Genomic DNA, 22,767 nt, shown 5'->3' with positions numbered 1-22,767 from the left:
ATCCTTGGGCTTGAGGCATGCGCCGAAGCCCAAGGCGGGATGAGGGGAGAAATGATTCCACTCACCAAGTCTATACTAACTACAGATAACCATAAACTAACTACTAAAACAAAAACTGGGTAGAACTGGGTAATAGCCTAAGGGAACACTTGCAAGCAAGCAAAACACAGTTCCAACGCAGCCACAGATGGTAAAAAGGAACTGAAGGGGGGTCGGGTTAGCAGGGTCATATATTGAGCACCATGAGTGTGCCACTCCAGGGGGCTCCCTAGCCAACCCGATGGGGGCTGCTAAGGGGAAAAGTTTCTGACAACCGTGCACACACCTGATTGGAATCAACATGAACAAGCACTCAAAGAAGAAGTCTAATATTCCATGAAGGGGAGACATGAGCTGGAAGCAAAAGAGGCTGGAGTTATTTGGGGCTGAGTACATCACCTCACAAGACAGGAAGGTGACAGCCTTATCTGTGGAGATGGGTGTAACCACATCTGGAATATTGGAGCTGATTCTTGGATCCACAGCACAAAAGGGTTGTAATACTGGATTAAATAGCTGCCTAGGAATTCGGAATTCCCCAAGCCTAGGGGGAATCCCAAGTGATGTAGAGTCTACATAGCTCAATGTCACACCCTGCCCTCTTCCCAGCTGGCCTCAGAATCTAGACATAAAGGTGACATAAAAGCCACTTTGTCCCCCACCCTCCGGATTCCAAGAATCAGGGGTGAATGTATTCTGTTCTGAGCACCATGTTACCAGAAAGATATTGACAAGCTGGAGGAGATGAGGAATGAAGAGGAGACTGATTTATGGGGAAAGATTAAAAGAGATAAATATGTATAGCTTGGTTAAGCAAGGAGTAAGTGATAACAATAACAGCCTGCAAACATTTGAAGAGAGTAATCCCCAATGAGGGAGAGAAAGAGGGTGGTACTAGCAAAGGGGAATGGGATGACATTAAAAAAGGAAGCATTTAGGATGATTATCTGGAAAAACCTCCCTACAGTGAGCTTATGAAATCAACACTCCGATCTGCTGCAGATTCACAAACTTCCATGAGGATCTGGGCCTTGGAGCCTGTGAATTCCTCCCCATCCCACTATGGAGGGGAACTAAAAACACCCTTCTCCTCCTTTTCTTCCAGCACCAAATCAAAGGGCTACCGAGAGGGGAGTGCAGCAGGCCATCGTTAGCTCTGCAGCAGCAAGGAGCTGGGCATCACTGCCCTTCACATCAAGCTGCGAGCTACAAGTGGAAATAGGACCAAGACTCCTGGACCTGGTGCCCAGTCAGCCCTCAGAGCTCTAGCTTGTTCTGGAATGAAGATTGGGCACATTGCGGATGTCACCCCCATCCCCTCTGACAGCACTCGCAGAAAGAGTGGTCTCCCGGGTCGTTGTCTGTAAACAGTGGCTGGCTTTTGTTTCATCATTACACCTTTCACAGGGAAAAAAAACAAGAGGGAGCATGCAGGGAACAACACATCAGGGACTGGATTAGTACAGCTCTCCCATGCAGTGCTATCCACCCTGTCCATCTTCCTTGGCAGGAGGCTTCTCCACCTCACTTCCAATTTCTTATGCGGGGGAGCAGGGGATAACAAATGCTCCTCCCTCCCCCCACCTCAAGTTGTGGATCCCATTCAGAGGGGAGGGATATTTCTCCCCCTGCTCCCCCAATTTACTGTAAATCCCTTGGTGGTGGGGGAGGATAGGTGCTCCTGGCCACACACACTCCCGCCCCATGCCTTTCCTTAGAAGAGGGAGGTTTCTCATTTCTCCCCACCTCCAGTGCCTTAGGACTGCTGCACTGGAGCTGTTGCTCCTCTAGTTGGCCCCAGCACCCTGTGATAATGTAAGACTCTATCTGGGTGGAGCTTCTGCCTGAACCAGGTAGAGCAGGGGTTCCCAACCCTTTTCTTTCTGAGGCCACCCCAACTTTCTATAAAAACTCCATGGCCCACCTGTGCCACAACTGTTTTTCTGCATATCCAGTAGATTAAAAGCCAGGGGCAACATTGCGGGTAGCAAAGCAGGGCAATTGCCCAAGACCCCAACTCACAGAGTGCCCTGCGAAGCTAAGTTGCTTGGGCTTCAGCCCGGCATGGCAAGGCTTGGGCTTTCTGCCCTGAGCCCCAGCAAGTCTAATGCCAGCATTGCTCTCTGATTTATTTTAGAAGACCACCTGAATCCTGCTCATGGCCCCCCATGTTTCAGCCCAGTTATACTTTTGGCCTTCACAACATCCCCTGGTAACGAGTTCCATAGGTTGACTGTGTGTTGTGTGAAGTACTTCCATATGATCAGGGCCAGCTCCAGGCACTGGCACAGGAAGCAGCTGCTTGGGACAGCCAATGGAAAGGGGCGGCACGTCCAGATCTTCAGTGGCAATTTGGCGGCAGGAAGGACTGGCCGCCGAATTGCCGCAGAAGAATGAAGCGGCGCGGTACTGCAGCCGCCGAAGTGCTGCCAATTGCGGCTTTTTTTTTCTCTCTTCGCCGCTTGGGGCAGCAAAAAAGCTGGAGCCGGCCCTGCTTATGATTGTTTTAAACTTGCTGCCTATTAATTTTATTGGGTTGCCCCTAGTTCTTATGTTACATGAAGGGGAAACTAACACTCCCTATCCGCTTTTTCCCTGCCTTTCATAATTGTATAGCCCTCTAACATATCCCCCTCTTAGTTGTCTCTTTTCTAGACTGAGCAGTCCCAGTCTTTTAATCTGTTTTCACAGGGAAGCTGTTCCATATCCCTACTCATTTTCATTGCCTTTCTATATACCATTTTCAATTCTAATATATCTTTATTTTTGGGATGAGGTGACCAAAACTGCATGCAGTATTCACGGTGTGGGCGTACCATGAATTTATATAGTGGCATTATGATATTTTCTGTCTTATTATCTATCCTTTTCCTAGTGGTTCCCAATATTCTGTTAGCTTTTTTGGCTGTCGCAACACATTGAGCATATGTTTTCAGAGAACTATCATCATGGCAGACAACTACCATCCCACTGCAGTCTGGAAATGTTGGAAGAAATGTGGTTAGTATCATGGGAAAATTTTACATCTTTTTGTAGTAATACTATTTAATAACAATTAATAAAATTTTACATTTACATAGCATTATTCATCACCACTGAAATGCAGCCACCTCTGGAAAGGAGCAAGGCAACTGTTTATAGAACAGAGCAATGCTATATAACAGTTTAGGACAGGAAGTAAAGAAGAATCCTGTATCCCCTCAAGAGGGCAGGCGGGATTTAGGAAGATGAAAGTACTAATAAATAATAATAATAACTTTGCACTTCTGTAGCACCTTTCAGGGTGATGTATGGTGTGTAATATTATTTTCATTTTGCAGATGAAGAAACTGTGGCACAGAGAGGTTAAAAGACCTGTCCAGCAGCATCACAAAAGTCAATGCTAGACTAAGGAATAGAATCCAGGTTACCTGACTCCCAGTCCTCTCTGCTAAACTCTAGATCCACATTGCCATTCTGAGCTGGAATTTTGCTAGAACACCAAAGTCAACACCACTACCTTGTCAAGTATCAGAGGGGTAGCCGTGTTAGTTTGTAGCCACAAAAACAATGTAAATAGAAAACACTACCTTCATGTCTTACCAGAAAGACCACATTTCCAGCAGCCCAGCAGCCCCAATGAGGGCTGCCCAGAGGATTCAGGGGGCCCGGGGCAAAGCAATTTCAGGGGCCCCTTCCATTAAAAAAAAGTGGCAATACTATAGAATACTATATTCCCCACTTGCTCAATTTCCCCACAAATTGCCCCACTTGCTCCCCCCTCTGGGCAGCCCTGGCCCCAATCCCTGTTTTGAGGCATAGGGGCCAATATTAACTCAGTTTCAGAGGGAACAGTGCCACCTACAGAACTACCAGTGCCACCTCCTGCTGTACCTCGGTTTTCTTAGTACACAGCCGTGTCTGTACTAACCCTTTGAAATCTGACAATCAGATTGTAGTAGCTGCTTATATGGGACCTCGAGTTTCTATTAAACTTTCACATACCTTTAGCTGAAATGCCCGACTGACTGCAGGACTGACAGAAATCTCTTCCCCTTTCTGTTCCACTCCACTATAATGCATCCTCTTTTTCATTCAACTCGTCTTCCTCTTTCCAGGTCCCCCTACCCATGGGTCTGATTCCCAGCCCCGTCCTTCTTTCCCGCCCTCACTCTTCCCTTTGCAACAGAGGAAGGGAGGCTGCAAAATAAAAAATTGAAATATTCCAAGAATGGAGAGGCTGAGGAACCCCCTCCTTCTGCAATCTCCTTCCTTCTCCAGGAGCAGGATGGGGGAGTCTAGTGATAAAGAACAAAGAGACCATTGCTGGAAAAATCAAGGTTCTAAGAGAGAGCAAAGACAACAGTTTAAACAATAAAAAAGAGAGGAAGTGTCTTGTCTCCAGACAAGTCATTGTTTTTCAGGCTGCATAATAATGTTAATAACCCCTCTAGGCCTGGAAGCTAGCACAATAGAAGAGAGAGAGGGGAGGTGTAGTTTACACCTTGACTATTGCTTCTGTTGTTAAGCAGGCGTTATCCCCCGGGGTTTGGGATAAGGAGAATTAGAACTGCATATTGTTGGAAATATCAAAGACTCCTTCAACCAAAGGGTCCACCATTTGTTTTGCACCCAGGATTTTCAGTGGAGGCTGTTGTCACCTAGAAGGGGACATGTGAAACTGACATGTTAAAAGGCTGCTCTAAGTCACTTTCCAGCAGGGGACAAAGATCGTAATGAATCTGATTCCAAAGTGGCCCACTCTGCCAGCCTGCCCAGAAGGGATTCCAGGGAGGATTTTTGACTTGGGAATAGAGTGACCACCTTTTCAAAATGCAAAAACGGGACACATGCAGGAGCCCCGCTCCCCTCTGTGGCCCCACTCCCTGACCAGGCCGGAAGCGAGAACCGGGCAGTGGTAAGAGCCGCCCAGTGAGCCAAGGCTGCTATGGAGAGCCCTTCACCTGCTCTGAGTGGGGTGCCCAAGAGCAGCCCCTGGCCCTGGCCCCTATGGCCAGCTGTCCATGGCAGGTGGAGGGTCTGGGGCTCCCATGTCACATGTCCCAGGCTCTCTGAGTGCCTGGCTCCAGCTTCTGGCCTGGCCAGGGGCAAGGCCTCGGGGGGAAGAGGAGGAGCAGGGGGTGGGGCCTGGTGGTGAGGCAGGGCTAAGGCCCACCTCAGCGCTCACCACCCCCTACTGAGAAGAGCCTGGCACTGCCCCTGAGCCTTGGGCAGATGTGGAATGGCGCCACAGGGAATCCAGGACATATGCTATCTCGGAGTCATTCAGCCCAGGACCGGGACCTGAAATGCATTTTGGGACTGTCCCACCCAATGAGGGATGGGTGGTCACCCTACTTAGAGCCCTGACCTCTTCACAAACAGAGTAACATGAGATGTACTCCTACTCTCTCTTTGAGCCTGTTCCTCCACAGCAGCTGATGGACTTCCTGTCTTAGTAACCATCATAAGATGTGTTGAACATTTTTTCATGTGATACAGTGATCTTCATGGTGCCATGTCCCACAGAATGTCTGGACAATATAACTCAAAACCTCTGCTAAGAATACACTCATGGCCTTTCATCTTTACACTGCCACAGAATATCTAAGCAGAGGAAAAGGAATGTTTGTGAACTGTGCCACATAGGAGGTGCATTTCCCAAGATGTGGCTGTAGGCTACAAGGAGTTAATGCAATGAGAACAGTCTGCTAACTCTAGGCTCCAGTCTTTAACCCTGGCCTTCTGGCTCACTGGCCTACAGGACCATGAAGACGAGCAATAGCATGAATGAGAAGAAATGCAGAGCATGGTATCTGCTTTGGTAATTATGTCCTCTGCACTTTTGGTCCCGAGAGACTTCAACCTCCATGTGTGGACAACAGCACATCTTTGTCAGCACATGAGTCTACAGAGCCTCAGGCCTCCAAAACATTTGTGCCAAGTGGCTACAGGGAGCACACAGAAAGATGCATAGATGCTTTTAATCTCTATTTTGATTGTGATGATCTGTCTGATTATCTGACCAGTACATTATGCAGACAAAAATGAGGGAACTCCAGCTGCTTGGAGGTGGAGGACCAATTGTAAGGGTGTGCCCTAGGAAATTGATGGTGTCAGATCAGTTCCACTGGACTCTTAGTGATCCCTTTCCTGACTAACCATATTATTCATTATTATTATTACAACTTCTAGTACTACTGCTTGAGTGGCAACAGTGTGCAGCTCTGTGCTATATAAAACAAAGCAGAGAAATGAGCCATGCCTCACCCTGGGACCATTTCCAAGATGGGTGAATGCAGTGATATAACTGGTTTGCTGTCCATTGCCATCGACAAAATGGTTTCCAAGCGTGGCACTGGGCTAGGTGACATACAGAGCATCTATTCTAGCAGCCCTCCGCAGTTACACTGGAACAGAACTTCTTAAACCTAGACACATGCAAAGGGAGAACATTCTTATTTCATAGAGCGAGGAGAAAAGATTCAGGGGAATCTTAATTACAGCCGTTGTATAATAAAATAATAATAATAATAAGAAGAAGTGACTTAGGAGCCTAATTCCTACTATCAAAAGCTCCTGAAGTCACATAGGAGGCTAAATCCTGCTGAAAGTCAATCTGGGACAGACTGGAACTAGTGTCCTAGCAGTGAAATGATAACAATTAATACCTAGCTCTTCTGTAGTGCTTGTCATGAGTAGATCTCAAAGTGCTTTACAAAGAAGGGCAATATTTTTATTCCCATTTTGCAGATGGGGAAACTGAGGCACATAGAGGAGACATGATTTGCCCATAGTCCCCCAGCAGGGCAATGCCAGAGCCAAAAATGGGACCGAGGTCTTCAGAGTCCTAGTCCGGTGCTATAACCATTATGTCACCTTTAACACTACCCTGACTTCCCCTCCCTCAAAACTAGCCAATCTCACTTAATTTGGGATTACATTATAATTGTTGCCTTATAGGTGAAAATAACCCCAGTGTAAGGCATTGGTATATAGTTTGTGGATGGCTTTATGCCAGAAAATACAGGTGATGTGCTGGTTCATGTCTCATTATTCTCAGCTGTTCACAGTCCCTAGGAGACCATGGGCAGGTTGACTGTGAATCAGAGCAGCCCTGAGGTGATTCTAATTTATACTGAGAGCTGGAGAAGCCCAGACTACTGGGAGGTGCAAATGTGGTTTAAATCTTAAAGCCATGTTTCCTCTCTCCCCCGCCAACCTGGAGTGAGAAATGGGCCCAGAGTCAGGCAGTGGGAGGACCCAACTCGAGATTCCTGACCCATAGGGTTGCCAACTTTCTAATTGTGCAAAACCAAACACCCTTGCCCTGCCCTGCTGCAATGCCCCTGCCCCACCCCTTTTCTGAGGCCCCACCCCCACTCATTCCAGCCCCCCCGCCCATGCTTGCTCTCCCCACCCTCACTCACTTTTACTGGGATGAGGCAGAGGTTTGGGGTGTGGGAGGAGGTGAGGGCTCCAGCTGGGGGTGTGGGCTCTGGGGTCAGGCCAGAAATGAGGGGTTCAGGGTGCAGGAGGGGGCTCTAGGCTGAAGCAGGGAGTTGGGGTATGGGAAGGGGTGCAGGCTCTGGGAGGGAGTTTGGGTGCAGCAGGGGGCTCAGGGCTGGGGTAGGGGTTGAGGTGCGGGAGGGGATTCAGGGTGCGGGCTCTGGCTGGGTGGCACTTACCTCAGGCAGCTCCCGGTCAGTGGTGCAGTTGGGCTAAGGCAGGCTCCCTACCTGCCCTGGCTCCGCACTGCTCCTGGAAGCAGCTAGCATGTCTGGCCCCTAGGCAGACGGGCCAGGGGGCTCAGTGCCGGGCACGCTTCCTGTGCCCACAGGCATCACCCCCACAACTCCCATTCAGGGCCAGTGTAACCACTAGGTGATGCTCCGGGGGGAGGTGGAGGAGGGGTGCAAGGTGGAAGTTAGCCTAGGGCACAAAATATCCTTGCACCGGCCCTGTTCCCATTGGCTGTGGTTCCCGGCCAATGGGAGCTGCGGAGCTGGCGCTCGAGGTGGGAGCAGTGCACGGAGCTTCCTGGCCACCCCTGTGCCTAGGGGCCAGACATGCTGGCCACTTCCAGGAGCTGTGCCTGGACTACCAACTGGACTTTTACCGGCCCAGTCAGCAGTGCTGACTGGAGCCACCAGGGTCCCTTTTTGACCGGTTGTTCCAGTCGAAAATCAGACGCCTGGCAACTCAAGACCCATCTTGTCAGAGTCACAAATAGAGCCATGCTCAGCAAGTGCGAGGGGTGGGGGGTCTGGGGGTCTGTAAGGGAAATGTTGTGCTCCTTCTGTATGGGCACTGATGGAACCGGTCCAGCGATTAAGTTTTGGGACAGGGGCAAGGAATTCCCCATGTGCTTGATTGTGTATTGACATGGTGGTGATGGCCAGAGTGGGCGCTGCCTGGCAGGCATAAGAACGGCCATACTGAGTCAGACCAAAGGTCCATCCAGCCCAGTAGCCAGTCTACCGACAGTGACCAATGCCAGGTGTCCCAGAAGGAGTGAACCTGACAGGCTCAGTGATTGGGATGGCTCAGGGATCCCCTTTGTACTATTGACATGGTGGTGGTGGCGGCCAGGGTGGGCTCTGACTGGCCAGGACCAGTGACTAGACTCTGGATCTGCAGCATCATAAGCCCCAAGCGTTCAAACGCCATTAGTCAGGGTCTCCAAAATCATAAGATTGACCTAAAAATCCTGAGTTGTAGATTTTAAATCCACACAGTTTGGTTTAATTTTCTCTGCTTTTAGGTGTCGGAGCCCTTGCAAGTGGGAGTCACATTTTCGAGCATTTGTGCACAACCATAAGGGCTAGAAATGAAATGTGAACTGAGAGTCTTGTAAAAATCACGGGACTCCAGGAGCTGGGTCTTTAAGTGAGACACCCAAGTGCTGGTGGGTTGGGGCTGGCCTGGAGCAGGAAGTCCTCATTTGGCTTCAGGGGACTGGGGACAAGTGGTTTTGGGTGCCAGGGTGGGCACTGACTGGCAGGGGCTGAGATATGGGCGGGGCCTGGAGCTCCCCGGCTCCCTGGGCTGAGATGCAACAAACTCCCCCTCTCCCACCCGCCATTCTCCTCAGAGGCAACGGCGCTTTTCGAACTCCTCCCGCCAAAACACCTCCTCCGCTGTGATTGGCCGGAGGTCCTGGCCAATGAAAGGGCTGTTACTGGCGTCGGCGGGGAGGAGGAGCCACGTTCGTTCCCCGGGAAGGTTCTATCGGAGGCGTGGCGCGCGCGTGCAGGCGCTAGGGAGGGGCTCGTGCTGAGTGTTGCAGGAGCTGGAGTTTGCAGCAGCAGCAGTAAAGGGGTGCTGCAGAGAGGGGTCGGTGGGCACCCCGGGCACTGTTCAGGAGGCAATTGATTGGGGTGCAGGGAATAGAGCATGTCTCAGTCCGGGGAGGGAAATGGAGCCCCCCCTTAGTGGGGGGGACTGGTGGGGGAAAGGAGCCTCCCCCTTACTGTGTGAGGGGAAATGGAGCTCTCCTTAGTACGTGTGTGAGGGGGCAACTATGGGGGAATGGAGTCCTCCCTTGTGTATGAGAGGCAGCTGTGGGGGGAATTGAGCTCCCTTAGTGTGTGTGCGCCAATAATGAAGAGGGAATGGACCCCCTTCAATGCAGGATCTGGGTGGTGTACTGGAATAGAGAAGGAATATGGATCTTTTTGGAGTAGCTGGGAATAGTTGTGAGGGGAAGCCCCTTGCATAGATTGCAACTCTCTGAGCAATGTGTTGTGTATTTGGAGGAGGGAGGGAGGGGTGTGTGGCCAAAAGAATGTCAGGATCCTTTTGCCTCTTATGCTGAAACATCCATGTTTCTTATCTGTGTCTTGGCAGCACCTGTCTCGTCTCTGGCTGGCTCCCATCCTCAATGCTGCCACCACACCCGGGTGGCTCCTAAGATTCCTAGTGTTTGGCAGCCTGCCCCCAGCTTTCCAACATCCCTGTGCACACTCCATTAACCTAAATAACAGGTACCCCATTACTGTTGCTCCCTTCCTCAGCAGCAGAAGAGGTGGGGATCTGGGTGAGGCAATTTATCCCCTAAAGAAAACAAGCAGGGGTTGGTGGTAACAAACCAGTGACTAATTACATCTCAGCACTGAAGGTGTCTGACACTAAAATGTGAGGGGAGCTTAGGACTTCTCTGTGTTAGAGATTTGCTCCAATTACAGATATGGGGGTAGTTGCACTGGTAAAGCCATGAGAGGAAGGATTCTCTAGTGGTTAGGACACTAAGTTCCCTGCTCAGCCACAAACCCCCTGTGTGACCTTGGGCAAGTGACTGAGGCTTTGTTTACACTACAGTGCTACTGCAGTACAGCTGTGCTGCTGTAGTGTAGATGCTTACTACAGCAACAGAAGGGGGTTTTTCATCGCTGTAGTAAATCCACTTCCTCAAGAGGCGGTAGGTAGGGTGATGGAAAATTTCTTAAGATTGGCTTAACTATATCTGTGGGGTGTGAATTTTTTTATATCTCTGAGTGACATAGCTAGATCTACCTAAGTTTTAGGTGTAACCTCTGCCTCAGTTTGCCGTCTGTACAATGGGATAACCTCACAGGTATATTGGGAGGCTGAATACAATAAAGATTGTGAAGCAATCAGATATTGCTGTGATGAGGGCCATGTGAGTACTGGGGATAAATAGTTTGTATGGGTAGAGCTTATCCCTGTTTTGAGACCAGGGGAAGCTGAACCAGCAACAATGGAGGCTTATAGTGGTTCGCCCTACCTACAATATTTACACTATCGATCAATCTATCCAGGGCTTGTCTATGTGGGAAAGGCTTACCAGTTATACTGATATAGTTATATTGATGATGTGCCCTGTGTAGACTCTTATTCCTGCATAAAAGTGACTTTTTTTTGGTTTAAGCAGGAAAACCTTCCTAAACAACATAAGCTAAACTGAACAAAGGGCACCCTCGCACCAGAATAAGCCATTGTCCACACACAAAAGTATCAGTTTAACAATACCGGTATAGTTAAAGTAATACAGACCCCTTGTATGGATGCCTTTATGCGTAGTGGATAGAGCACTGGACTGAAACTTGAGAAATCTGGGTTCTATTCCTGGTTCTGCCACTAGCCTGCTGGGTGACCTTGGACAAGTCGCTTCACCCCTCCGTGTCTGTTTCCCCATCTGTAAAATGGGGTTAATGATATTGACCTCCTTTGAGATCTACTGATGAAAAGCCCTGTATAAGACTACCCATTAGTATACCAGTATAAAGTGCTTGTGGCTATTCCTGTATGGGAAAGAGAATAAGCTATACAGGGAGAACTGCATCCACGCTAGGTATTGCCTCGGTATAACGCTGCCAGTTTTAAAAAAAAAAATGACAACCCTGCCATGTACAAAAACTTTAGAGCAGCCCTTAAAGTGCCCTCGTGTGCACCAGCTGTAATTATATAACTGGTATAACTGCTGGTTTAAATTCACACCTTAGGATACAGCAGAAAACTTTCCCTTGTAGTCAAGGCCTTAGTTAATTGCACAGTGTCCAATACTCTAGTATCTGAGCACCTTTAATGTATTTGTTCTCACAACACCCATGTGAGGCTGGGCAGCGCTGCTGTCCCCATTGCATCGATGGGGAACTGATGCACAGAAAGGCTAAGTGATTTGCCCAAGGTCACACCAGGTGTCTGGTAAAGAAGGGAATTGAACTGGGTCTCCTCTTTTCATCTGGATCTGCACTGTTGGCAGCAGCAGGGGCATTATTGTAGACCTGCTTGTGTTTTTACCCCTGAACCATCTGACTTACTTCAGAACAGAGTCATGATGGTGGCCGACCTTAGTGCTCCCACCGCTGCTAGGGTTGGTGGAGCAGTGGTGGTGAGACAATTGAGCATTGCAGTGATGGAGCCATTCTCCCTGTCCCGTTCCCTGAAGCCAGCTGTTCCTTGCCCCAACCTGGGGCTGGTTTGGAATCGGCTCTAGTCAGATTTTTGGTTCCCGGGTAGTTCTCATAACCTGCGATCAAGCCACCCTTTAACCTTCTCTTTGTTAAGATAAATAGATTTTGCTCCTTGAGTCATTCACTCTAAGGTGTATTTTTCCAATCCCTCCTTCCCGATTTATCATTGAGCCAGGAATAAAATGGTTTATAACAGTCACTGTCCTTCCAGGGGGAGATGATTTGGCAGAAGCTTGCGTAGGCTCACTTCCTGCTTCCAGTCTTTCACTTTTAGGAGTACCAAATCCACCAAGGGAGCTCTGCTAGATAGAGCCTACTGCGTTCCCAGGGCTGTGTTCCGTTTGCAGGGAATCTGGTGTCTGGTAACAAGAGAGAGGCTCTGCTGACATGTGCTCCCCTGTGGCCGGTTCTAAGATTCTCTATCGGAACTCCCGCCTCCTGCGCATGGCGTTCCTGCAGCTCCATCGCCAGCAGAGGGCAGATGTATTCTGTGATGTCATCCTGCAGGCAGAAGGTAACCTGAAAGAGGGCAGCGGATGGGTACCCACCGTTCTTGTATCTGGGGCTGAATTGTCACCTTGCCCGTGCTCGTAATGATGTGATTTGATGTACATTTCCATAGACTATTCGTTATCCATAAGTATGTTGTTACATTTTAACATAAAGGGGGCTGTATGTTCGCTCAGCCCTTAGCGTTGCCGTTTGCAGTGGCTGTTGTATCATTGGGTCCGTGATACTGATGCGGCCTGATGTGATAGGCGGCTCTGATGGGCTTGATCTGTTTGGGAATCATAAGTAGAAAAAGGTCTGCACAAAAGTGGAAGTACTTCCAAAGAGGTTTTGCAAATAGCAGCCTGCCTACATGGCGCCAGATATCTGTCAGCAGACATATGGAAATTAAGTGTACATCCTTGATCGGAGCATTGCGAGACCATTTTATATGAACTTTGCCCTCAGCTGCTTCATGTTCAGCTGACAACTTGAGCATATTTTGGTCTGTGACTCATTAATCAAACTAATCTTGAAGCTTCCTGATTTGTTAAGTGTGGGGGCGATGGTCTCACTAATATTTTGTTAGTGTCTTGTTATTCTGTTGAAACTTTTATTGGGTGAGGGGAAGTTTCAAGCAACAGCCTCCTGTCTCATTGCATCTATAAGCAAGGTCCCCGCTGCTCTACAAAGTTTAATTCTTTTAATATTCCCTGGAAGTACTGTCTTTGTCTGCTGCTAAGAAGTGTCTTGGGAGTGGCATCCTTCGAATTAGTGAGGCTTCCATATGCTTCCCTGGCTCTTTGTTTCAGAATCTGACTTTTAGCAGATGGTGCACGTAGAGTGTGAACCAAGACCCAGGACTCTAGTTATGGACACGAGAGAGCGTGTGTGTTTGGGGAACGTGGCCATGCATCTCACGGTCTTGCTCATACGGTATATTGTTTGTTTCTGTATGTAAGGAAGCTTTTATTTCTTGCTGGCTGGTAGCTTTGGCTGCGTCCAAATGGAACTCCAGAGACACATAAACCAGCTGTTCTGTAGCTAGAGACATGCCTGTCAGTCTCTCACTGAAATAACATTTGCCTTGATGTGCCGGTGCTCAATGTCCTCTTTCTTAGGTGGTTTTTGAAAGAGGAAATTAAATGAAAAATAAAATCCCTCCTTTACGATAACATCCTGGTTGAAGTCTGAAATACTGAAAACTCTGGCAGCATTGAACCTTTCCCTATAGTTCTCTGCCCCTTTTGGAGGGGAGGGTTTGGAGCAATTTCATGGCTGCATGTCCTTGCTGCTAGCTGTCTCCTAAAGAACCAAAGAGGGGTGCAGCCAAGGTGGCCATCCTTACAGTATTCCAAGCTGCTCTGAGTAGCAGTGCTAGGGAGAGGCTGGGTTAGGGTGCTGGCTGTGTTCAAGGCAGCAGGAGAGGCACCCAGAAAAGTGGATACATTCTCAATAAAATCCCTGCGCCTCCAGGGCACACGTCTGTCTGAGTCTCCCCTTTGTGGATAGTCACGAGACTGCTGGATTGGACCCAAATCTTTGGACCCCCACATGCTTTCCAGTCCACTGGGTCTGGGCAGAGTCCAGACACTCTAGGTCTGGCCTCTTAGGCACAATCCTGGGACCCCGATCTCATCCAGAATTCCTCCTTGGGATGTGGGACCCCGCAGCTGAACCCCGGGACCACTGCTGAACCACCCAGGCCTCCCTAGTAGCTTATGCATGCTCTCCCCAAAGCCCCACCCTCACGGTGGCTTCCTTGTGTAGTTTCTCTTCAGGGACCATGTGTCATGGGATAGAAAAGGGATAGGGAGAAAAGTGGGGGTGGCTTGTTTTTTTAAAGGAAGCAGACAGCTTAATTTTATTTCGAGTGGGGTTTGTTAGTTTTATTTGGCTGTCGATGCAGGTAACTGGAGCAGTGGAAGGAACCTCAGAAATAAAAGCATCCCCTTGAATTACCCTCCGCATAGTATTAAATGGAAGCATGGTCTTTGCTAATAAGAAGCCACTCGGGGAGTGGCATCCTTTGCTGGAGGCGGGGAGGAAAGGCTGGAGAGGGGGCCATGGAGATATGATCTCTCCACAGACAAAAATGAAACCAAATCCCAGCATAAGCAGGCTGAGTTAGAGCTGCCTCAGGAACCATAATGAAGTGTTGCCAACTCATGGGATTTTTATCATGAGTCTTGCAATATTTGGTGTTTTTCTTATAGCCCTGGCTGCGAGAATTGGAAGACAGTAAGAGAATCTTTGCTTTAATTTTTTTTAAAGTGTATTTCTAGCGTTCCTTGTGCTTGTGGAAGAAAGCTTGAAAAAGTGAAGCAAGGACCCCCGAAAGGTTCTGGAATCAGAAGGCAAATAAAAATAACTATTTTAAGCCAATATCATGATTTCTGGGGTGGGGTCCAACTCCTGATTTTTTGCATTTTTGTGGGTTGGCGATACCACGGCTTTGGGGTAGTTAAAATGCGAACTGCCCTTCTGCATAAGTGAGGTTTATTAATACTGAATAGAGAGGAGCCGAGCCCCACACAAAGCAGGGTTCTTGAGAGGATGCATATTCGGGGACTGGAGCAGCACAAAGCAGGCCAACCCAAACCTAATAAAGCACCATTGTTAAAGGGTAGTAATAGCTAATGCTGTAGCTGAGCCCAGCTAACCTATGACACTGATGGTCCACTCCTTTGTTTGCAGGAGAGGCTGTACCGGCTCACTGCTGCATTCTCTCCGCCTGCAGTCCCTTCTTCATGGAGTGCCTGGAGAGGCAGATGCCCTCCAAGGGGTGCAAAGTGGTGCTGGAGCTGCGGGGTCTGAAGATCGGGACGCTGCGGAAGCTGGTGGATTTCCTATACACCTCGGAGATGGAAGTGTCCCGGGAGGAGGCCCGGGATATCCTGGCTGCCGCCCGGCAGTTCCAAGTGGCAGAACTGGAGTCACTGCAGCTGGAGGGCGGGAAGCTGGTGAAACAGGTGCTGGGTCGGCGCTTGAACCGGAAGTGCCTGCAGCCGCCCAGCCTGGCTCCTATCTCTGCTAGGGTCGTGCCGCAGGCCTGTCCGCCAGCTCCCACCACCCCACAGACATTCCACCCCCTGGTGGCAGGCAAGCAACTTACGGCAAAGCCCCCAGGTGATGGTGGGGTTTGTGCCAGCAGCACCACCTGTCAGGCGGAGAGCGCCAAGTATCGGGCGGCTGTAGTACCTCAGAACGGGGGAGCCCAGCCGGGGATGCAGGGGGCAGTGACTCCTGTGCAGCCCGTGGAGACTGGGAACGTGAGCACCAAGAGCCGCTCCTTGGGCTCACACAGGAGCCTCAGTGTGGGGCGCACACTGGGCGAGGCTGAAGGGTCACAGGGCGAGAGGAGCGCTGAGCAGGCCTTTCCCAGCGAGGGTTGCGCCACAGACTGCTCACCACAGCCAAGGAAGATCAAGCTCAGCCGCCTGAAACTGCCCCCTCCCCACAACGCCGGTGCCACGAAGGCGCCCCCCACTGCAGCACCTAGCAAGACCCCCACGTCCATCCGGCGCCTCTGGCAGCAGAAGACCCCAGGCTGGGATGAAGCAGGTGGGCTAGAGCAGGGCGGCCCCTCTTGCCCTGCTGGGAGCCTTCCTGTGCCTCCAAAGACCAGCAACAGGAAGCGAAGCTCCAGTGCATCGGCTTCTGGCTCAGACACTACCCCAGAGGAGGGGCATGTGGGTAGCGTGAAGCTCAGGAAGGTCGTCAACGGGAGTTGCTGGGAGGTGGTACAAGAGCCACCAGCCAGGGAGCCCCAAGGAGCCCCAGTGACCATGGGAGAGACAGGCACCTCCCGTGTGGCTTCCCCGCCCAGCGCCAGACCGCACAACTTTACGCGCAGGCCAGAGCTGCCAGAGACGCGGGCAGCCAGCTCCACTGAGCTGCTGGCTGGAAGGCTGGAGGCTGCGCCGCTTCCTGAGCAGGTGACGGTAGAACAGGGGCCCTCAGCTGGGAGAGGAGGCTGCAGGGACCCTTACGAGCTGGACATGGCGGCATTGGAGCCCTTGAGTGAGAATGAGGAGTTTGGGGACTCAGCACCGCTGGAGCAGATGCTGGACCTGCTGCTATCAGGCAGTGGCGTGGAGGGCCTGGGCACTGCTGGGCCAGGAGGGACGGCAGGCTGTGCCCCTTCCATGGGCCCCTCACGTGGGCCAAATACGACACCCGTGGGTGCTGAGGCAGCAGGTGAGGAGTGGCATCCCCCAGAGGTGCAGCTGTGGCCAGAGTGGGATGACCCAGGGAAGGGCCCCCTGCCAGGATGGGAGGTGGGGGGTGGTCACTCCGCCCTTAGCACTGCAGATGGGGATCCCCTGGGGCAGCCTGTGGGTGGCCATCTTGCACCCAGGAGGGCTCTCTCCAGTGGTGGTCACCCCTCCTCATGGAGCCCAGTGCCCCTGGCACCCGCCAGCCCCCAGACTCCTCAGCACCCGCAGCTGGCAGCAGGCAGCAGGGAGGTTCAGTCGGCTCATGTTCCTGCGGAAGACAGTACGGGGAAAGGGCAGGGACTCTGCACCACCCAGGCTGCTGGGATGGAGACAAGGCCCCAGTTTCAGGCACCCTGGGGGCTGCCCCGAAGCAGCCCAAAGCATGGCCCTTTGGACCATCAGCCCCCGGACAGTCCGGAGGGCGATGAGATTGACATCATGGCTGGCGCTGAGGAGGCTCTGGTACCTGCTGGCATCACCTGCGTCAGGCCTGACCCCTCCTCGGAGTCTGATGAAGAGGTGGACATTCTGAACTAGTCTGTAGCAGAGCGGGAGGGAGTCTAGCTTATGGGAGCCATCACAGCCAGCTGGCCACCGAGGTGTAGCTGTCAGAGCTGAGACTGACTATGGGAAGCTGCTAGTGACAAAATGAATCAGGTGGTTGGAGTGGGGAGCTCTGCGGAGCCTGATAGTGGGAAGAGCTCTCCCACCGCTGAAGGACTCTGCAAGTGGGGGTCAGGGATCAGTTGGAGGGCACAGCTGGGTTGAAGCCAGGATGGAGGTGCAGCATCCCCCTCCCCCCCCATTAATTCTGGGATGGGGCTGAGTCATACACAGGGATGTCACCGGGATTTATACAAGAAATGCGCTGGTCGCTCGAGAACGGGGTGGCCCCAGTGTTACCTACTTTTGTTGTTGGAGCTCTGCTGACCTCTCTGGTTGAATAATCTTATACCACTGCTTCAGTTCTGCTGAGCAGCCTGTGTTTGGAGGGGAGGGGGCTGGAAAGGGATGGAAAGAGAACAGCCCTTCCCAGTCATCTGGGCCCTTCCTCCCCCCCGCCCATTGTGCTGGGACAGAGGGCTGAGGGGGTGCACATGTTGAAGCAGCTTTTCCTGCTGTCACAGCCACTATCAGACGCACTGACATTTTGTTGATGTACAAGGCCGAGTTGTGTGGGTGCAGCGAGAGAAGGGAATGAAGGGACCCAACATGGATCAAACGGTGGAAGTATCAATTGCGGGTGGTAGTCAGCACCCCTGTGTGTTGTAGAATCTCTTTAAAGCTGATGCCACCCGTGCTCTCAGCTCACACTCCCACCTCCCAGTGCTGGCACCCAGGAGAGGCCTTGCCTAATTGTCTTAATCTTCTTTCCTGCCCCTGTTGTGCATTTAGCTTAAGCTTTTCCCTCTACGTTTATGTATGTAAACATCTTAACCTTCCTAAGCCCGGCCATGGGGACACAGGCCACGGATGCTGGTGGAGCACTGTTGGGAGCTCTTAAGGCTGCAGCCAGGACTCTAGTTTTGCAAAATATCTGGCCAGCAGTGGTACCTGCCTCAGCCATGGAGTCATGGCTATTTCAGGAGCAAACGCCGCTCCTGCCTGGCAATGCCATAGCACAAGCCCCCGTCCCTCATTTCCCATGATCACATTGCTGCCCCATTGACCTGTTGTGCATCTCATCCAGAGTTGATGTTCTTCTGTAATGACCCAGCTCCCCTTTCTTCCCTGCTGCTTTCCTCAGCACGTCTCTCTCCACTGACAAAGAACCACCGGCTCCATAGTTACTTAATGCTCATCTTCACGTATCACTGACCTAATGAGAACATCTGTTACCCTTATCAGCATGTATTTTCATCCCCCGTCCAGGAACCATGTGGGCTCTGTGCCATGCTCCCTCCACTTCTCTCACTGCAGGGATTGACCAGCAGCCCCTTTGGCAATAGACAAGACAGGTGATAGCAAGGAGAGGGTGGGGCTTGTTTGAAATAAAGAGTTTGTTGTATTTGCCTCTTGTTTGTTCTGCTGCATTTGCCGTTACATGGACTGCACCACCCTGCTTTCCTAGCCGTGCAGTGCAAGCTGCCAGGAGCTATTTCCTCCCTCCTGCAGGGAGCAGGACACCTGGCAAGACTCCTAACTGAATGCAAGAGCATGTCCTTGAGTGGGGTCTCCACTGATGGCTGCAAGCTGTGCAACATAGTGGGAGGAGGAGAAGGTGCAGTCCAGCTGACCAGCCTGCAGCGTGACCTCTGAGCCATTGCCCCACCTTACTGCCACTTACAAATAAGTTTTTTTAGAAGCTTTATTACAAAAAAAAGTCTAACCACAAACCAGTGAAAGATCATCTGCTAAGGAAGGCCAGAGGATGGTTGTAGGAGCAGAGCAGAAGCGAAGGACAGAGTGGCATCATCTGGCCCACCGCTCCCCATGGGAAGAGCTGCAGCATCAGAGACATGACTGAGGTTTGGCCATTGGCACCTACCCCACTTCATCATGCCTCATCATGGATGCTCCGGTCCACACAAGGAATGGATGGGTCCTAGACCCAGCTGCCGGGATGAGAAAGAGGTGTCAGCCTTGGCTGTTCACACAGGAAATGACATGCAGCCCCCTCACTCCTGCACTAAGCATCCAGTCATTTGGGCCCAAAACACTGACCTGCATTAGCCTTGTTGGCTAGAGGTAGTTGCCACACTGAGGTCACCCTTAAGCCAGTGACAAACCTGCTGACTTAAGGGGTGACAGCTCCTTGGGAGGAAGGATGGGCCAGAGGCCAGTGTACGAGCCCAGCACTTGGATTCTCAGGTGTGTTGTGATACACTCATATTACCTTAGCCCCCCCGATAAAGGGCTCCCACCATGAGGGAGAGACCATGCAGGGTCTGGATGAGGTGGATGGGGATTCTGCTCAGCAGCTGGAATACAGAGCATGGTGCTGAAGCACCAGCCATGCCCTCTCTACTTACAGGTACCTGCTTCCTCCTCCCCACCACAGGGCATTTTTGATGGATCCAGCCCTGCTTCCAATGCCAGGAAAGGAGACACTTTCCCCTCACAGGAATAGCCAACACAGCCTGGACTAGGTTTTACTCTCTAGGTGTTCTGGGCTTGGAATAGGCCGAGGCTCCAACAACAGCCACGTTCTCGCATCCCTAGCACTAGCCTGCTGACAAGTTCAGCATGTCCAGTTAAGGCAACCATGCCCCATAGCAGGTATTGGATTAGACACGGGTGCAGAAGCGACCCCAGGTGCATGGAGTCAGATCTGCTGTCTTTAGTGACAACCGTGTGCTTCAGCTCCCATTAGCCCTGCAGAGACACCACTGCTTGGGAGCACAAGCTCTATTCCTCCTCATGCATCATGTGCTGGCCCTGACGCGAGGGCAAGGAGGTAGCACAGGTAGTTCAGAGTGTAGTTTGCTCTGCAAGACCTTTATGACTTGCCATGGTACAGGAGAAGGAAAGAGCCCAGCTTGACTTGTGGAGCCCAGGTGGTGCTGGCAATTAAAGCGCAAGCTGAGGGGGTTTGTGCTGGAGTCAGACAGACACACAGATCTCAACCATACTAGTTACAGTCACTTCTCCCCTCCTCCCTCTGATTTACAGCAGCCAGCCCTTCTGCTGGGCCAGTCTTGGAGCAGGAATAACTCACCTCTGTGCAGCTCTGCTTTAGCCCAAGCTGCTCTTCAGCATGTCAGCCACCTTCTGTGGCTCAGGGAACTTGAGCTTGCGAGGTGGCCCTTTCTTAATGCCGCTCCATAGCTCCACTGCTGAAACCCCAACAACAAGGCAGGGGTGGTTATGTGTGGGATGCTACCCATTGGTTTGTATTGCAGTAGACCCTAGAGACCCCCCCCCCCCACTGAGCGAGATCAGGGGCCCCAACTGTGCTAGGTGCTGCACAGACACACCCCCAAGTGAGTTCAGGGCCCCCCCAATATACCAGGTGCTGCATAGACCCCCACTGACCAAGTTCAGGGCCCCCGCAATGTACCAGGAGCTGCACAGACCCTCCCCACCACAACTAGAATTGGGCCCGCATGGCACAGGCACCTAGTGAGGCACAATATCTGCCCCCCAGAGCTCTGAACAGGGTGGGAGGAAGGGATGCAACATATGCATTTGGGAACCTAATCATGAAGTAGCTCACTGCATGAGGAGCTCACCATGTCAGCCTGTCCCAAATTGGGGAATCTCACGAAGCAGCGTGTGAGCATCCCTACCCCAGTGTGCAGTCACCCAGGCACTGCCCTGCCCTGCCCCCCCAATCATTGCACCCTGACTGAGCACTGCTCTACAGAAACGGCAGCACTTACTACTTCCATCCTCCTTCACCAGGGACACCTCAAAGCTGTTCCTGCGTGGTGTCTCAGGGTTGATCTCCACCACCACGTTGGCGACGGTGCGGCGCAGCGCCTGGCTCACGGCATCGGCGTTGCGCCCGTAGACTCGTCAGCTCTTACTGCGGGGGAGGCAGGGGGTGATGGGGGTCAGCAGGGCTGGGGATCCTGCTAGCAGGCCTCCTGCAGAGGCCCCCCACGTCGAGCAGTGCCACGCTCCCAGCAGAGCCCTGCCTGATCCATGACCACATCCCCCAATCCAGTGCCTGCTCCCCCTCTGGAGGTGTGTCAGACTGATTCCCCCCCAAGGTAATCCTCCCTTTCCTCTCCACAGACAGGCCCCCTCCTGCCAGCTACTGGCACCCATCCACCACCTGAGCATTCCTGGTGCCTTCCACAAGGACATGAGCCTGCTGGGGCTTAAAAAACACCCACTCTCTTGCACTGGCCAGTACTCACCAATGCTCAATAACCACACGTGGTCCCGGGCCCTGACGTCCCTCAACCCGTGACCTCTTTGGCAGCGTATTGGCACCGCCATTCGCCTTCAGGTCCTCAGAGTTCACAGCCTTTGCCTTCCTCTTCCTCGCTTTGGGGGCCATCGTGCTCTGGGAGAATAAACAAGAGCTCCTTACCAGGTATCTCTGGGTAGTTTTCAATGGGCTGGTTTTGGAACAGATCTGCTCTGGCTCAAACAGGAGTTAATCCAGGGAAGTTCTCTGGCCTGGGTTATTCAGAGGGGGGTCGGGATACATAATCACAGTGGTGCCTTCTACCCTCAGAGGCAGGACCACAGGCCCCTTCCACCCAGGTACAGAAATCACTGAGAGCGTGGCAGGAAGTGGAGAGACTTTCAAGGGACAATGAAAACCAAGAGGCAGGGGGGCAAGAGGACCAGAACAGCAAGGGCGGGTGGGGGAGATAATACAGGGCAGGGGCAACGGGCACCAGCATGTTTGCAGGGCAGGATGGAGGAGCACCAACAAAGCGAAAGAGGCGGGGGACTAGATGGACGGGGGCACCGCTGGGATTACAGGGCAGGCTCGAGGCGCGCTATCAGCGCGGCGTGGGTAAAGCCCCCACTTCCTGCACTGGGTACCAGCAGCGTTTCGCTCCTGAGCATCCCAGCGCTGGGGGTCCCGGCGGAGCAGCCCCTCCCCCAGCAGCGGAGCCCCCAGGCCCATACACCAGCCCCACGGAGGGCAGCACAGACACAGGCCCTGCCCAGAGACAGCCCCACAACCTACCGCCTCCTCCCCAGCGAGGGCCCAACGGGGAAGCCCGGCGCAGCCACGCGGACCAGCCGGCCGCAGGAAATTTCCCTGCTCCCAACCATGTGGCACCACAGAGGGGGGACGGGGAAATAAAGGTGGGGAAAGGCATCACCTGAGCCAGCCCGGCCTTTGCCCCCGGTGCAGCTGAGCGTGATCGGAGCCGCTTTCAGGCTCCCGCCAGGGCAGCGTTGTAATGAAAACACGTGCAGCGGCTTTTACCGCACAGCCTCCCCCCCGCCTTTCTGCAGGATGGTTCCTGCCCGACTTTGTTACACAACGTTCTGAATATTAATGAGGCTTCTTTGCAGCCAATCAGAGCTCAACCTGGGTTACTGCGACAGGTCTGGGCCCAGCTGAGTTTCCCCGCACAGTGGCGTGACCAGCGGTCCCGACTTTATAGGGACAGGCCTGATATTTGGGGTGTTGTATTATATAGGCTCCTATTACTCCTCACCACCATCCCATTTTTTCACACTTGCTGTCT

The 22,767-nt window shown here is 52.0% G+C and overlaps 2 protein-coding genes across 15 annotated transcripts; one reads left to right on the top strand and one right to left on the bottom strand.

The window, feature by feature from the left end:
* The first annotated feature begins 8,906 nt into the window (after positions 1-8,906).
* BTBD18 (BTB domain containing 18) lies at positions 8,907-18,602 on the top strand. Of its 12 annotated transcripts, none has more exons than XM_039535413.1 (4): positions 8,907-8,926; positions 9,868-10,004; positions 12,166-12,468; positions 15,141-18,602. In XM_039535413.1, exons 3-4 carry the CDS (start codon positions 12,342-12,344, stop codon positions 17,198-17,200), a joined length of 2,187 nt encoding a protein of 728 aa, XP_039391347.1. In that variant the 5' UTR covers positions 8,907-8,926; positions 9,868-10,004; positions 12,166-12,341; the 3' UTR covers positions 17,201-18,602. The 12 variants fall into 12 exon arrangements, with proteins under 12 accessions (XP_039391347.1, XP_039391343.1, XP_039391340.1 ...); XM_039535409.1 differs by lacking the exon at positions 8,907-8,926 and adding an exon at positions 9,096-9,243; XM_039535406.1 differs by lacking the exon at positions 8,907-8,926 and adding an exon at positions 9,204-9,354 and having other exon boundaries at positions 12,302-12,468.
* A 19-nt stretch (positions 18,603-18,621) lies between these two features.
* Positions 18,622-22,550, bottom strand: SELENOH (selenoprotein H). Of its 3 annotated transcripts, none has more exons than XM_039535428.1 (5): positions 22,257-22,382; positions 21,469-21,617; positions 20,986-21,131; positions 20,322-20,436; positions 18,622-19,218 (listed from the first exon to the last, which is right to left on the bottom strand). In XM_039535428.1, exons 2-4 carry the CDS (start codon positions 21,609-21,611, stop codon positions 20,339-20,341), a joined length of 387 nt encoding a protein of 128 aa, XP_039391362.1. In that variant the 5' UTR covers positions 21,612-21,617; positions 22,257-22,382; the 3' UTR covers positions 18,622-19,218; positions 20,322-20,338. The 3 variants fall into 3 exon arrangements, with proteins under 3 accessions (XP_039391362.1, XP_039391361.1, XP_039391360.1); XM_039535427.1 differs by lacking the exon at positions 22,257-22,382 and adding an exon at positions 22,396-22,550 and having other exon boundaries at positions 18,944-19,218; positions 20,322-20,439; XM_039535426.1 differs by having other exon boundaries at positions 18,944-19,218; positions 20,322-20,439.
* Positions 22,551-22,767: the final 217 nt, after the last annotated feature.

Source organism: Mauremys reevesii, linkage group 4, assembly GCF_016161935.1.
Source record: "Mauremys reevesii isolate NIE-2019 linkage group 4, ASM1616193v1, whole genome shotgun sequence".
Taxonomy (NCBI): domain Eukaryota; kingdom Metazoa; phylum Chordata; order Testudines; family Geoemydidae; genus Mauremys; species Mauremys reevesii.
This window is presented reverse-complemented; position numbering and strand designations above follow the sequence as displayed.

Coding starts and splice junctions, on each gene's coding strand:
- BTBD18 (XM_039535413.1), top strand. CDS start 12,342: ATGTGCTCCCCTGTGGCCGGTTCTAAGATTCTCTATCGGAACTCCCGC. Junction 12,469..15,140: donor TGTCATCCTGCAGGCAGAAG/GTAACCTGAAAG, acceptor CTTTGTTTGCAG/GAGAGGCTGTACCGGCTCAC.